Source organism: Camarhynchus parvulus, chromosome 17, assembly GCF_901933205.1.
Source record: "Camarhynchus parvulus chromosome 17, STF_HiC, whole genome shotgun sequence".
Classification (NCBI taxonomy): Eukaryota; Metazoa; Chordata; class Aves; order Passeriformes; family Thraupidae; genus Camarhynchus; species Camarhynchus parvulus.
This window is the reverse complement of record NC_044587.1, coordinates 4,797,517-4,813,407: the sequence shown is the minus strand read 5'-3', so window position 1 is coordinate 4,813,407 and position 15,891 is coordinate 4,797,517. Positions and strand designations below refer to the sequence as shown.

Below are 15,891 nucleotides of genomic sequence, written 5' to 3'. Positions count from 1 at the left end.
GTGGGCCCCCATATTTTGTATCTTTGTTGAGAAGCCAGAGGTCTGGTGTGTGCTGGTTCTGCAGGGGAAGGTGCTGGGCAGTGTTGGGGAATGCTGAACAGCTCTGAGCTTAGGGATGTGGCTGTGTGTGAAAAGGAGTAAAAATAGCCTTCTGGGAACCTGTCATTCACAACATTTACCCTGCCTGTGTTTTTCATTGATTCATCAGACTGGAGATCTGACCTCCTGACAAAATGGGTTTTAGGAACTCGTAACACGTGAGTTGGTTGTAGTGTTTCAGTGACAGGTTGGACTTTGTACTTAAACTTGTACTGATGAGCCCTAGAACTTGGTGAGCCTTGTTTGTGTTGACACAGAGCCTGTCAACACAGTAGCAGTCTGGGCTAGAAAAGTGCATTGCTGCTGGTTTCTTGTGCTCATTAGATAACTCCATGGGGTGGGTGTTGTTCCTGGGAGAGCCTCCCAGAGTGGCCATTCCTGACTCCTGCATCAGCAGTTATTCTGCTCACCCTGTCCTCAGACTGCACCTTGTTTGTAATTGTTTTTAAATGCTGTGTCTGCCCTTGGGTTGTTCATACACATCTGTATATAGCTTTGTCCAACTCCCCTCCCAAAAATCTGGTCTGTGAGAAGATGAGAAATGACAGAAGTCATGTTTTAAAGGGCTGGAATTTGACAAAGAAGCAGGAATTTTCAGGGTAGGGATAAGGGTTGTAGCACTTCTTTCAGCTTGGGTCATGTTGGGTTTTATTTCTAATGGTATTGGTAAGTCCTGTGCTGAGATGCAGCTGTGTGATGAGTTCCCCCTACATGTGGGATTCTCCTGTGCTGTTCTTTGCCTGCAGCCTGGCAAAGCAACTCCTGAAGCTCTGGGTGCTTCTTGCTCTGTATCTCTTTGTGGTGTGATCCATATCTTAGTCTTGGGCTGCCTGCTCTTGCTGCTGTGTAATTAAATGTCTGTAATGCAGCTTTAGCTTTAAACATCTGGAAGATGGAAGTTGCTCTTAATAGGACACTTAAATTAGGAAACCATTTCCTATTTGGATGATTTTTTAGTTCTCTGTTAGCTGCAAACAAGGGGTGTTGGAATTTCATGCCCACACTTCTCTCCATTTTCTGCTTGTCTGTGAAGCACAGTTTGGAGATACTGTTGTCAAGAAGTGATTATGTTGTTACACATGCTCTAGAAATGTTATAGTGCATTTTATAGTGGATTTGGATACATTCTACTGCTCTGGATGGGTTAGAAACAAATCTGGTGGGAAATTTCCCTGTGTACTGCATGCTCACAGCTGGGTGCAGATCTCACTGCTTCCTTATCCCCATGCAGCTCTTGGGAAATTATCTCTGTTCCTAATACTGCTGAAAAAATTGTCTGCAGAGGAAGTGTTTAAGGTGACAGGAGAACTGTCTGTCTTTCAGGACAATCTAATTCTTCCCATCTGTTTTTGTAAACAGCTGCTGCTGTGGCTGCCTGATGCCAGCTGAGGAAGTGGTCTTGAGACAGGTGTCAGTGTGTTGATCAAAACAAATTCAGCTGCTTTTCAAGCATTTCCAGGAAAAACAGATTTATTATAGTGTCAGAAACCAGGATGTGTGAGTGCTTTTTGCACTTCCCTTAACATAACCCTCATCTGAACTAAGGGGCAGCAGGATCAGCCCTGGAAACCTGGCTCATTGGTGTTAGATGGACCTTGAGACTGATTATTTCTCTTTTCCCTGGCTTCTTTTTTTTCCCCTTTCTGGAAACAACTTGAAAGTAATCCTGCAAGCAGCTGTAGTGCAGGGAAGAGATCAGGTTTATTTGTGCTGCTCCTGGGAAGTCACAGCTGGCATTTCTGTGGCCACTTGCAGGGGTTCATGTTTCTCAGTGAAGGGGAGCACTGGGCACAGGTGAGTCTGAGCTGCAGACAGACCTGGTGGCATCTTGCCTGTGGCTGCTGCTGGAACAGACCCCAGCCCACCTGTTAAGGGCCAACTGCTGCCCCTGGCTTCTATTCTAATTAAAAGGTCCCCCTAATTATCAGCACAGATTAATAAGTTTGTTTAATGCTAAATAACCTTTAAAGAAGCAGCCTCCTTTTGTTCAAAGGAAGCAGGGATCTAGTCTGCTGCAAAGAGACTGATGGACAGAGCATTACCCTTTGTTTGGGCTGCTTTAAAGGAGTGTCCTGTGAGATCCAGAGGATTAAGCAGCAGCATTACAGCTGAAGGCTGGGGCACCCTTTGAATCTGGGAAAACAAAGGTGAGAGACCTTGGAGAAGCCTCAAACCCCCCTCTCTCCACTCCTCTCTCCTCCCAAAGCTCCTGTGGTATATCCAGATCTGAAGATGACCTGTTCTGGTGTAATAAAATTTGATTGTAGTAGAACCAAGGGCTCAAACACAACATGATCTGCTGTACAGAGTACTTTATTCTTTCCCTCCAATGTGTTTTCAATGAAAATAGTGATGGGCAGAAGGGAATTCTCTCCCTTACTGCTGATGAAAGTCAGTACTGATGCTCTGACACATCTGCAGCAGCAGTAGGACCAAGGCAAAAGTCCAGATCTCTTGGCAAAAATTTTCATTTAGTACACAAAATGCCACTGTTCTTCAAAATTGTAACTTTACAAATGGCCACTTTTTAAAATGAGGTTGTTAAAGGGAGGGGGGAAAACCTCCAAAGATTTGCAGTGAAGTCACACACAAAAATTATTATGGTTTGACTATTTAATTCAAGAAAAACCCATCAATATTTAATGATGGAGAATTAGCATAACAATTTTTGTAGCTTTCTAAAATTTATGATGATCCCATTTTGGCTCTAAAGTATGAAAAGCAGCCCTGTTCCACTGCTCTCAAGGAGATGTGTTGCTCTGATTTTATTCTAGCCATGAAGATATTCCTGAAGAGATTGTATATTCCCATCATGCACATTAATTTAGTGGGAGGCACTGCTCTGTTTTATGGGGTGGAAGAAAAATCCACATTTGTTTTGAGTGTCTGTTAGGTAGAATTCAGTTAAGGTGAAGCGTAAAGCAGATTGAAGAGTTATCAACCAGCAGGTGCCATTAATAGGAAATTGTGCTGATTTTATTCAGTATTTTTCCTTATTTGCAATAAAATGACTGCAGTTACAGTTAAATTGTACTGAATAGATGTAAAAGGGGCAAATATGTATGTGGTTTGTCAGACTTCAGCCCCCTCCTCGGTGTGAAGGGAGATGGTGGAATGGTGCATCAGCTTTCAGTATTGTGGCTGCCCCAGCCCTGCCTCTATGTTAGTCCCTGTTTTTCAGAGAAAAATGGACATGGTGGAGAAGGAATGGACCTTTAGATTGTTGGAACTGGGAGCCACATCATTTTTTCCCCTTAAAACAGAGATAAATCATAAACAACTTGAAGTAAATAATTTCAATTTCTCTCCATTTCCCTTCAGTCTCAGTTTTTTGAGAAGTTATCTGTGAACTCTGGAAGCAATGGTCTCTCACATAATTTACTGTGGCATGATTTTTCCATGCTAATTTGTACAATAAACATGCATTAAGGCTGATACCTCCCTGTGGGGGTGAATGGCTTACTTTGGATTCTGCAACTCAGAATGGGTTGGAGAGCCATTGCTACCTGCATCTAAAGCATTAATTCCCTGACTGATTTAACTTCCTGTGCTGGTACAGGTTTCCCATCAGAAGTTGGCTTTTTCAAGTGTAGGATTGTGTTACAAAATGAAGGCTCTTCCCTTCCTTGCATGAACTTGGGGAGTTGATTATAGGATGTGTATCTGTCTCATAATTTGTGGGCAGCGGCTGCAGCGGAACAGATTGCTAAGAGAGCAATTCTGGTGAATTGAAATGAGAAGTGGAGATTTAAATACAGCCTTTGCAGAGTTAAAACCACTCTTTCTGGCATCTTGATAATGAGTGGCCTTGGCTGTGGCAATCCCACTCTCACCAATACCACCAGACCTACTGCATGGAGTTGAAATATTCTGAGTTTGGTTGTATTTGCTCAGCTCTGTGGTAGAAGCTTATCAGCCAGAGCAAATATTCCTCATTACATCACCCACCTTTTTCAACTGCAATATTCACAATTATCAAATTAGAGCTTCTCATATTCAGGGCGAGAATATGCAAAGACAAACTAAATGAGTCAATTAACACAGCAGTTGTCTTATCGCTGAGCTGGAGAGTGTAATAAAATAGAAATTGTCAATATTTTGGTCCTGAACTATCACGGAGGTATTGACACGCAGCAGAAATACACTATTATTGACTCTCTTTGTCTATTTTCTTTGAGTAAAGTGTTTGGCCACAAACTTGATGCATTTTTCTACCAGATTTAGACAGTGTGGGATGCATCCACTTTCTATCCCTGCCAGCTGATTGCCAATTTATTTCAGGTCAAAGAATGTGCAGCTTGCTGCAAGGTAGTTTGAAACAGCATCTTTATTCTCACAGCTCACATGTTGGCCAGTTTCATTTGTTTTGTTCTGTGCCCTCCAGGCATGCAATATAATCTTTCAACTGGTTGTTAGCACCAAATGGTCTGGTTTTTAGCTGGTTTGCTGCAGGCAAAGTCCAGTAGGAAGCCCAGCAGGGCTCGTGTTCCTACTTTGCATGAGTTGGTCTAATGATATTTTCTCCATTAACATTTGGAAGAAAGATCTAATCTGTTGGGGCTGGGGGGAGCAGTCTGTCTCAGCGTTGTCAGTAGGGAGATAATTGCTAATCATAGATGGACCACCAGCTAGCATGGCAGAAATGCCTGGAATGTGTTCAAGAACATGTGGTTTGTTGGGTTGAAGCAGTGTTTGAGTGCCACGAGGTTACTTAACAGCCCTATTCCTTTAACAGGTCTCCGTGTAAGTGGGCTCCATGGAGCACAGATCAGAGACACTGAGAGAAGTATGTGCCAGCCCTGTCAATGCTTGGACTGAGGGAATCTCTGAGGCTGCTTGGCTTTTATTCTTGTTTGTTAATGCACACTGGTCTCCTTCAGATTTCTCTCCCTCCTCCTCCCTCCCCCCCTTTTCCCTTTTTTTACTACTTTGGGTTTAATTTGGGAAGGGGGGAGATTAGTTGCAGGGATTTGGATTTGGGCAGGCAGGATTTTCTCCCATGACTCTCAGCATGGGGAGACACGGATCAATTCCCTATCCTGTGTTCAGCTGGACACTGGGCTGTGGTGTGTGTTGATCAAGAAATCCCCTCCTGTTTTGTAGCACATAACGCATTCATTTCAGCCACTGAACCTAAATTACTGTTTTGCTTTTCTTTCTTTTTTGATGAAACGGTAAGAACTCTTTTTCTGTAGGGATGAAGTTAGTTTATCCGTGCTAATGCTTTGATTTTTTTCCCTTTTTTCTCTCTCTGCCACAGTAGGTAACCAGTTAGGGGCCCTGGTACATCAAAGGTAAGCAGTGGGTTATGTTTTATTATTTATTGATCAATTCTAATTGTTTATTGATCCACCATCTGTAGTAGTGTTAGAAAGTCAGAGGTTGAGAATGTGGAAAAACTGTCAGCTTGGGTTTTCTACAGCCTGGCTTGTTTGTTCTGATGAAAAAAGAGGAGTTGATGTGAAACTTGGATTTGGTCTCTGCAAATCTGCAGGAGTGAAAAAAAGAAATTCTCTCTCCTTTCCCTTCCCCTGCCCTAGCAGGGGCAAGGCAGAAAAAGTGAGAAAAGATCTGGCATTTTGGTGAAAGGTGGAAGTATCAAACAGACACGTGTTACTGTTGTTATTATTTAGTTTTGTTGGTGTAATATGACCTGGGATGACTCCTTTGTCAAAGATGGTTTGGGAAGACTGAAGCAAGTATGAGTTGTCATCCAGCATGTCTCAGCATCCAATAAAAATGTAAAATTCTTAGTTTTTCTCAAATCCTGCTCTTGAGAAGTTTTCTGTGTTGTTTTGAAGGGAAGAACATTTCTAAAGCTGGATTAGCCTGAAGGTGAATAGTAGTGCATTTCCATCCTAACCAGCTGTTTGGGGCCTCAGCAGAAGGGACAAACAATGTGCATGAAGGCTGTAGAACCTTAAATTTTTAATGGTTAAGTTAAAGCTAATGTCCTACTAGAGCATCCTAGAAAGGGGTAGGCAGTGTTAGTACTTATCTGCAACTTAGCTAATCAAGTCTAGTGTGTATTTTACACCTTTCTTAACTGATCTAAAGCAAAAAAATGGAATATTTTAATATACCTCCCTACAAAACCTGCATTGAACTTACTATGCAGGTGTTTTATTGCTTTTGAAATTGCTGAGCAAATTGTATATAATGCATGTTAGCAAATTCCATGTTCATGGTGTTGTATTTCCTGCAAGACAGAAACAGCTAAACAAAAGAATAATCCAAGTTAATTCCTTTCTTCTTGACTATGGTCAGGTCTTAGGAAACTGCTTTGAGTGATTTGTTTTGAAGCACATTGAAAATGTCCTAAGAGCAATAGGTGTGGAAGTCTAGAGATAATAAGAATTCAGAGGATGATTGAAGACAATCTTTATTAATTCCAAGGAAAAGAATGATAAGGACAAGGAGGTGAAAAAGAGTCCCAAACCACCAAACCTGTGAATATCAGAAGGGGGATTTATGTCAGGACTGGCTGTGGTTGGTGTCTCTTGGGAGGAGAATACCCAGAAGCACTGGGCAGACCCTGCTGCTTGGAAGGTCCAGGCTCAATGATGAGGAAACTTTGTGCTTTTTTTGTTAAATCTTTCTGGAGCAAAAATGACAGAAAGAGTTTCTTCCATCATCTCTATTAAAGATACCAGAGACAGACTGGACATGGATCCAGCATAGGAAGAACTGTGTGACCATCAGAGGTCCCTTACAAAACAAATAATTGTGATAGTGATGTGCTTTTACTTGTGTGTGCAGAGCCCCTGTGCTGTGCCCAGGCTCCAAGGCAGGGTTGTAGTTTCCTCCAAATTGTTCTTTGTAATGACTTTGGGGTTTTCTTTTTTTTTTTTTTTTTAGGGCTGTAATAACAGAAGAGTTCAAAGTGCCTGATAAAATGGTTGGATTTAGTAAGTACCTTGGATGCTTTTGTTGCTTCTTGATGTGTTTCCTGTGCAGCAATGCTGTTGATTCTGACAACAAGTTTTTGTGTTTATTAGCCTTGGATAAGCCTTGTTTAATGCTGTCTTCATGGGGAACAGAGAATCTGTGTTTAAAATCCAGATGCAAACTTCACTGAAAAGCTTGGTGTCCAGTAATAGGAACAGGAATGTTTGGTACAAGTTACTGGGCATTTTAGTGATTTTCTCATTTAAATTCCTGTTAGCACAGTACATAAACAAGTCAAAAGGGACTTTATTTCCCTTCATTGCAACATTTTACTTTGAGTATGCAAAACTTTGAGAGTTGAGGAAGAAAAACAACATTTAATTGTTAAAGTATGAGTTGACCAAAGGCAAGTTAAACAGAATTTTAAATTCCTCGCACATTTGCTGCAGGGAAACAACCAGACCAGAGTTTTTCCTAGATTTGCATTCCTGATGCTGTTTTCTTTCAAGCTTGATCCTAATTTCTCTCTTCCTCTTAATGATCATTACTCTGGCTTTCAATGGCACCTCCTGCTGATGTGTTACTGCAGTGATTGCATAGACTCTTCCACTGCTGGCTCTCTGTGTATCCCTTCCAATTTGATATATGGAGAGTAAAGAGGAAAATAACAGGCCCTGCTAATTACCCCATAGAGCGCCAAGTTTTGTCCCGACTCTAAACCACTGTAAGACTGGAACTCAAATTCCTGCAGAGGAAAAGCTCCCTCCTCTCCTGCCAGACCTCTTCATTTGCCACTCCTGGTGCTACACATGGAGCATGTTGGCCCTGGGAGAGGGGAGCTTGCAGGCATCATCTGTGTCTCACTCTGGTTCAGGGAGGATGCAGCCCCACAGCTGAGATGCTTCCTTGGGAGCATCCTGAGCCAGGAGTACCTGGTTGACTTGACAGCTTTGCTGTTTTTGCAGTCTGGGAAGGGTAGGAATGGTGATTGGCACAGTCTGTGCACTGGGTGTTTTGTTGTGAAACAGCAATTTAACTCTGAGAGTTAAGGGAGAGGGATATTTGTGTTCCCTGGAGGTTGATAGAGCATTTCAGGATGTGGTTCTGGCTGAGTGCAGACAGCCAAATAGCATGTCCATTCAAAAATGACAGTAAAATAGGAATTATAAAGAAACAAGTCTTTACCTTTTTTAGTACTCCAAATAACTGGCTTATTGGTTCAGGCTGAACAAAATGTACTTAAATTACTCTCCTAGCATCACCCAGACTAGTGCCTTATTTCTTTCATGCTTATTTCTTTCCATTCCTGTGCAAGACAGGCTTTTTTGTTTTATTTTTCCAAGCAAGTAGAATAACCTCCAGCAGTATTTTAATGTTTTTCTGCTATGATAAATTTGGTCATGCTGTGGATGCTCTTCTACAGTCCTGGAGTCAAACTGTTCCTTTATAAAAAGCTGCAGCAGAGTAAAAGGGGGAAGGTGCTCTGTAGTTTCCAGGAAAAACAGTTTGTTCTGATGCTTGTTGCACTCATTTCAGTAATCGGCAGGGGAGGAGAACAGATCTCACGGATCCAGATAGAGTCTGGCTGCAAAATTCAAATTGCTCCAGGTAAGCCCCTCTTTGTGTGGTGGGTGAGCAGGTGTTAATGTCAAAGGGTGTTGTGTCCATTAGATGAGGCACTTTCCATGCTCAGGGTGTGTTATCACCATTAACATGGATACAGACAGCCATGGGAGAGCTGTTGTGGGACCCAGCTCCCAAGCAGGGTAGAAAACAGGTTGCTCAGGTGGTTTGGGGAATGGAACAGTGAGGGAACTGCCTTTAACCAGCAGATGGTTGCAGAGCAAATGAACAATCCATGTTGTTCTCAGACCTGGAGCTGCTGAATTTTCTCACTTTGCTCAGCTCTGTGGTTTGCCTCTGACTGGTCTGGTCAGCTCCAGCTCCTGGCAGAGGACACTTCAGCAGGGTTGGCAGCAGCTTTCCATACAGCTTGCTTTGCATCATGAAAATAAGACCATTCATCCAAATATGATCATTTGGTGCCAGTTTGCTTTGGGGAAGACTGTGCTGCAGTGCTGTGCAGGGAAATGTTGGTCAATGTTATCTGAGTTTTTACCCCTCCCTTTAATCGGTAGGGAAGGCTTTAAAAGAATGCAGTCATCCAGTAAATCATTTAAAATATGTTGATCCTGGATGTCTTTGAATTCTTCAGCATGCTGTGTGTGCAGGTGGGTGGTGCTTCCATTGGTGCTTCATGGTCACTGAAAAAGCTGCCACATTTTTAATTTCATATACCACAAGTTTTCTCCTTGTTTCCTCTGCAGACAGTGGTGGGATGCCCGAGAGGCCCTGTGTACTCACTGGGACACCAGAGAGCATTGAGTGAGTTCTGATTTCATTTCTCTCCTTTTTCCTTCTTTCTCTTCTCCCTAATGCTGTGCTCTGTCAGTGGTGCTACTTGGTTATTAGCCACACCAGCAAATGTTGGCCTAGAGAAACTTGAGGGTCTCTGGAGCATAGAACCTCTTGGTCTGATGCTTTAAACTGTGCACCTCAAAGGCTTTTTTTCCACTTGCAGTTTGACTCCTCTGCAGAAATTTCCTTGGAATTCCCTTCCTCAGGGTGAGGTTGCTCTTAGGGCACCTAGGATGCAGTTTAGTAACTGCAGCTTTCCAGGATACTGAGCTAAGCTCTTGAAGGGCACTTCTCTTCTCCCCTTCGCTTCCCTACTCCTATTGAGATGAGCATCCTTCCAGCTGAAGAAGGGCTGCATGAGGCCTCCAAAGCCTGTGGGTGCCACTCCAGGATACCCTGGAGGTGTTGGTGTTGTTGCAGAGCAGCATGAGGCCCACTGGGTGCTTGTCTCTGCATTGCTGCCAACAAGAAGCAAAGGACTGAACCCAAGTCTTGATTCTGCTCCTTGCATGGTAGAGACACGTGGCCAGCCAGCAGGGATTTCTATCTTTAGACCTATAGAAACTTTAGGGACAGTGTTTCCTCCCTCCCCCTTCCCAGGAGCTGAGTTTGAGACTCTCACAAACCAGTTGAGGACCTCCTGCTGGAACTGGATCCAGGATCCTCAGGCTTACAGGAACACACTTAACATATGGAGCTGCTCTTTCTCTCCCCAGCCTTTGGGTAGGTGGGTTTTTTAAAATCCATCTGGAAATCTTTGAGTTGCGTTTGAAAATACATTGGTGCAAAGATTGTCTCTCTAAAGAGAAGACACTCATCATTCTTCCATTCCTAAAGAGATCTAAGGGTACTTAAATCTCCTTATTCTGCCATAATACTGCAAGCAGTGAGCCCCAACAAATATAATTGGCAAACTCATATTATAGGGCAGGCAGTGTATTCTTGCTGATATTGAGGTGGTTTTCCCCCTTTAGCAAAGGATATTTAAGAACAGGAGCAAAATAGTAAAAAGCTGGGATGCTTCATGAGATGCAGTTGTGGGAAAATGAGGGAGAAGTGTAGTTAAAACTTTGTGGTTCTGAAATAAGCAGTTAAAGGTAGTCATGTCCAATGCTGTCTTTAAATAAAATATTAGTAAATCTTAAGTGAGACTATTAAATTTGTGAAACAGAACATGGACATGGAATTAAGTGAATTTTAATTTACTTTTGTGGTAAAATTCTTAACAAATTGGTTGGTTGAACTGGTTTTTTCAGGCTACTTGTAGAAAAAGAAAATGAAGTAAGGAAACCTTTCTAAGGGTCAGACTTCTTTGAGAAGAGTTTTGTGAGGAGTTTTCATTAGTTATATCCAGTGACAAACTAATAGGGTTAATTTCCAAGGGACCCCTTCTCATCTGAAATATGTTGTGTATTAACCGTTGTGGTCTCTATATTGTCACTAAAAAAACTTTGTACTAAATATGAAGATAAATAAAATGTCCCAGGACTTTTCCAGAACATTTGAAGCAGGCTTCCAGAAATTCCACCTTTTCCCTTTTGTTGTGAGAAAGTCAAGGGCAAGCAGTGCTCTGCTCTGAGTGCAACTTCAGAGCAGCACCCCCTGAGCTGCCTTGGGGGAATGTCTACTTGAAGGGATGAGTTTGTACTGGTTCTTCAAATCTCCAGAGAGAATTCAGTCATCCTTAGGGTGCCTGATGTGGCTTGGTGTGAAGTGGAGAGAGGAAGACGCTGCATTAGGCTGTCAGGGAACCAGTGAATTTCTTCTGCTTTCAGAAGGGTTGTGGGACAAGGGCAGGAATGGGATGTGCTGGTATAGGAGTCTTCAAGATTAAGGGAAACCCTGACATGCTAAAGAATTTAGAGAAGGGATCTTTAATCTCCCAAATGCTTCTTTGTGTGTCTCTTCTCACCAGGAGTAGAAGAACCCAGTCTTTCACTGGTGGCTGCTGCAGTATCCCTGCCTTGCTTCGTGGTGTAGCTTCAGCACCTACTGCTTGGAGCAGAGGCTGTGTTAGGACAGTGTTCTGGTGCTGCTGGTAAGAGCAGGTAGAGAAGAGCAAAGCAGTTGCCTGTGACTGATCAGAGAATGGTTAATCCATGGGCTGTGTTAGTATCAGAGCAGTGTGTGTCTTTTTGTCTTGACTGAGAAGGAGACCAGAGCTTGAGTTTTATTATTGTATATGTGTTAGAAAAGTTAAAACCTAGAGCATCTTCATTTGAAGCAAGCATCCCAAATGCTGTAGTTCAACTATTGTCCTTAACTTCCTAAGAGGTCAGAGCATGCTGCTGCTCTTCCTTTTCTCTTCCCCTTCAAAAATCAAACTGCTTATAGTAATCATGATAGGGGAAAACAGACATCAAAGAGTTTATTTAAAAATAAGGGTAAACATTGTGCTGACTATGGTTTCCTCCATCTTTCCACTTCTCCTCTCCATTCCGATGGTTCCTGGTCTCTTGGTCACGTGGAGCAATGTTGTCTAATGGTTGTTTCCCTCGATTCTTTTCCAAAGACAAGCAAAACGGCTTCTGGGGCAGATTGTAGATCGCTGTCGCAACGGACCTGGTTTTCACAACGATGTTGATGGCAACAGTACCATTCAGGAGATTTTGATCCCGGCATCCAAAGTGGGTCTAGTCATCGGCAAAGGAGGTGAAACAATAAAACAGTTGCAGGTGCGCAAGATGCATTTCCTTTAGGGCTCTCTTCCCTACTGCAGCTTCTCTAGATCCACTGGAACAGGCTGAAATGGAGGGCCTTGAAAGCTCTAACCTTCTCCAGCAGGGACTACTCTTCTGCCTTCGGAGATTGGGCTCAAATCCAATCTCTTGTTACAAAATCAGTGTGGCCCCAGCTACAAAAGTAGTGGAGTTTTGCCAGAACTGCGACAGAAACCCTTGTGCTGTAGATAACACTTGGTGTGTGCTGTTCAGGAGGGGATCCCTGTAGCCAAGGAAGGGCCATGTCTGCTCTGCTCTGCAGTATTTTTAATGCCAGCCATGCTCTTGTAGAGTGCTCTGCTTCTCTTTTGTTGCTGGTCTGTGGTAAAGCTGCCATATGTCATCTTTTTTTCTCATCCCACCCCTTTCTAATTAAGTGTTGTGTTATGTATAAACTGTGTTCCTGGACGTTCTTTATTCCTCCATCTGGTACAAGTTTTTAAAGAATACAGGGTTATAGAAAAACACCTAGGGTCAAAAATGGAGGGGTTTTGAGTGCCCTTATTAGACCTCTGTCATATAGTTGGGAGGCTGGTCACTTAATAACTGTTACATGCAGACAGCTACACATTTTGAAAAGGGCTGGAAAGTCAGTAGTTGAGGTGGAGGGGGTTGTTCTTGCAAGGATTTCAGCTATTTGAGAACCTCAGGAGCAGTGAAGTTTCTGGCAGTCCTTTACACTCTAGGACTGTTCCTGAATTTGTGCGCTCTGTAACGGTGCTGGTTTGACCTTCATAATGTTTAATAACCAAAATCTAGTCCCTTGGTTTAGGGACTCTGCTTAGAAAATTGCTCTGTGCTTTTTCTTCAGGAGCGAACAGGTGTGAAAATGATTATGATCCAAGATGGTCCTTTGCCCACTGGAGCAGATAAACCTCTCCGTATTACTGGAGATGCATTTAAAGTACAGGTATGTAACAAAAGCAAACTGGTTCCCCAAGAGAACTGAGGAGAAATTCAAATCTGAGTGTATTTGTGAGCACCTAATGGAGTCAAATCCAACTGTAAATGTAATAATCTTTCCTGGTTTTGTTTGTTCTGTAAGGTTGAGTAGAGCAAGTTAAAACAGCAGAGTTTGTTTTAGAGTATAACTTAGGAGCTGTCACTCCACATAAATACTGCACATGGGTAGGAGTAGAGATGGGGGGAAGGAGGGTTTGGAGAAAGTAGTTTTGAAATGCTTTCCAGTCTGTGTGACAAAAAATCAAAGAGAGCTCTGTGTCACTCAAGCAAATGGGTTCTTAGTGACTGACTGAATCACACGTTTGAGACAGCAAACCTTTCACAAAACTACCTCAGACAGCCAATCGACGCAGGTAATTAAAAACCAATCCTACAACAACTCCTGAAACCAAGGGGTTTGCTTAATATTGGTGCCTCAGTCTCCTTGTGCCAGGGTTCTGCAGATGTGGATGTACCTGTGGTTTGGAGAAAATCCCCATCAGCTGCAGACTGGGGGACGGCAGCATGATGGGAGCGCCTGAATTAGAGCATTAAAGTTTTTAGCCACAGCCTGTTCCACTTCTCAGCAAGTGCCTTTCATAACTTGCTAAGTACTTAAATCTAGCTTAGCATTCCTGTCTCCAATAGAAGTAATTCTGTTTCATAGGATCTCCCTAATCATAAATTGCTGCAATAGTTGATATTCCTCAGGCATAGTGTTTATTAGTATTTTTCAAAGCTCTTATTGCAAGTTTTAGAGTTAATTTTTTCCCCCCTGAAATTCTTACTGTGGAGGTATCACTGTGCAAAAGGAGTTTAATGACAGTCTGGTTACTTGTAACTAAATCATATTCTTGGTGCTGCCACTTCCCAGGTGGCTTCTGCTGTGCAAGATTTGCTGTTGTCACATCTTCCATTCAAGGGAACAGGGAGACTGCACAGGCTGGAAGATCTTTGAGGCACTTAAGGCTGAGCACACTTAGGAAGTGTTTAAGAAGTGTGATGAATCCTTGGGTTTGGTGGGATTCTGTGGATGCTGCAATAGTGTTTCTTAACTTCCTCAAATCCTTTTGAGATCTCTCCATCACCCATATTTCTGTCTTGGCATCTCTGAAATGTCTTTGAGTTGCTTCTTTCTGTTAAAAATACTTTGAGGACATGGAAAATATGTAAAAATGACAGGAGAGAGATTCACCACTGTCCTCAATCTTGGAAATAGAACCAAGATGTCAAAAACTTGACTTGGTAGTAGAGGGAAACAAATGCTGGGGTTTGACATATAGGCTTTTTTTATTTTGTTGGTGAATACTGTTGGCTAGTTTCCAGGGTAGACTTTGACTAGCTGGGCTTGTGAATGGCCTTGAGTGCTGTCAGTAGGTAGGAAAAATATCCATTTGTCTCAGAAAACGTCTTACTGCATTGCTGCAGACTTGGGTTTAACTTCTCAGAGTCAGTAAGCTCAGTGGTGCCCAGCAGCCTCCTTGCTATGTGCTCTGTAGCTCTTAGTGGGCATGACCTCTGCCATGCTACCAGCAGCTTCTACCTTATTGTGTTGGTGTCAGTTTTATTAGTAGGAAAGGGCATCCACTTCCAAAGATATTTTAAAATAAGTTAAAGGACCTTTTTTGAAAAACTGGAGGAAGCAATTGCACCCAAGAAACTGCCACCTTGTGCACCTGGCAGGTTTTGTCAGACATAGAAGATGCCATCAAGAACAGACTGTGGTAAAAGAAATCCTAAATCAGGCTGCTGTTGCTGTCAGCAGATGGAGATCCCCCTGCCTGAAGCCTGACCATTCCCCATGTTGAGGCCCTAACACCAGGAGGGCAAGCAGAAGAATTTGAAGCTAACTGTAACTTCTTTCCCCATGTAGCAAGCGAGGGAAATGGTACTGGAGATCATCCGAGAGAAAGATCAGGCAGACTTCCGAGGCGTGCGCAGTGATTTCAGTGCTAGAATGGGAGGAGGCAGCATAGAGGTACGTTTGCTTCTCAGTGCTCTGCTAACCTCCCTGTGGGATGGGTACTGGGGGGAGTCATCCAACTGCACTTGTAACCTGTAAGCTTTTTTTAAAATGTGTTGTGTTCTTTTTTTTTTTTTTTTGCCAGAAGAATTGAGTCTGGCTCTGCAAAGAGGAGGAGTTCTTGTGGACTCCCAGATGGCACTTTATAATTGAAGCTGCATTCTTGTAGTGCAGAGTTCATTTAGTGGGGAAGGAATTTGTGGCCACGTGTTTGTTTTTCTCAAGAGATGCGGTTCTGTAGCCTGGAGCTGCCTAACATGGCCCACCCTCAAAGTTAAGAGCATCTCCTTGTAAAATCAGAGTCATTCAGTCTAGTTCTCTGCACTTTCATACTCCTTTGCCTTTCCCATCAGGTCTCTGTGCCCAGGTATGCTGTTGGAATTGTGATAGGAAGAAATGGAGAAATGATCAAAAAGATTCAGAATGATGCTGGAGTTAGGATTCAATTTAAACCAGGTTTGTGTGAGGATGGAGAGCCGTTGCTTTCTGACCAGTGTTCCACTTTTGGGTTCCAGCAGCCAGGCTTTCCTCATTTACAGGTGCATTGTGTCTCTTTCTGAAACCCATTTAAATGTGATGTGCTGCCTCCTCATGCACTTCCTGGTTTTCAGAGAGTTAAGATTATGTACAGCTCATTTGCAAACATTAGATGTCACAACAGTCATGTCTTGAGTGGTAATTATACAGATAAATAAAATAACAAAAATCTTTTATTTCCTGTTAAAGAATTCTCCTTCAGGACATTAAAGCCTTTGGGGATCAGGAGTTGATTAATTCTGAATAACTTTCTCTGGGTCCTTG

The 15,891-nt window shown here is 42.7% G+C and overlaps 1 protein-coding gene across 4 annotated transcripts in view; it reads left to right on the top strand.

Annotated features, from left to right (window-relative positions):
- The window catches only part of FUBP3 (far upstream element binding protein 3), a 39,119-nt gene that overhangs the window by 8,550 nt on the left and 14,678 nt on the right, over nucleotides 1-15,891 (top strand). For 2 of the 4 annotated variants that reach the window (XM_030961323.1, XM_030961320.1), the window contains exons 3-11: nucleotides 4,835-4,885; nucleotides 5,360-5,393; nucleotides 6,958-7,007; nucleotides 8,524-8,595; nucleotides 9,315-9,372; nucleotides 11,918-12,080; nucleotides 12,937-13,035; nucleotides 14,941-15,045; nucleotides 15,444-15,546. In XM_030961323.1, coding sequence (XP_030817183.1) covers nucleotides 4,835-4,885; nucleotides 5,360-5,393; nucleotides 6,958-7,007; nucleotides 8,524-8,595; nucleotides 9,315-9,372; nucleotides 11,918-12,080; nucleotides 12,937-13,035; nucleotides 14,941-15,045; nucleotides 15,444-15,546 — 735 coding nt within the window. The remainder of the gene's footprint in view (nucleotides 1-4,834; nucleotides 4,886-5,359; nucleotides 5,394-6,957; nucleotides 7,008-8,523; nucleotides 8,596-9,314; nucleotides 9,373-11,917; nucleotides 12,081-12,936; nucleotides 13,036-14,940; nucleotides 15,046-15,443; nucleotides 15,547-15,891) is intronic. The other 2 variants (XM_030961321.1, XM_030961322.1) reach the window with 2 other exon arrangements.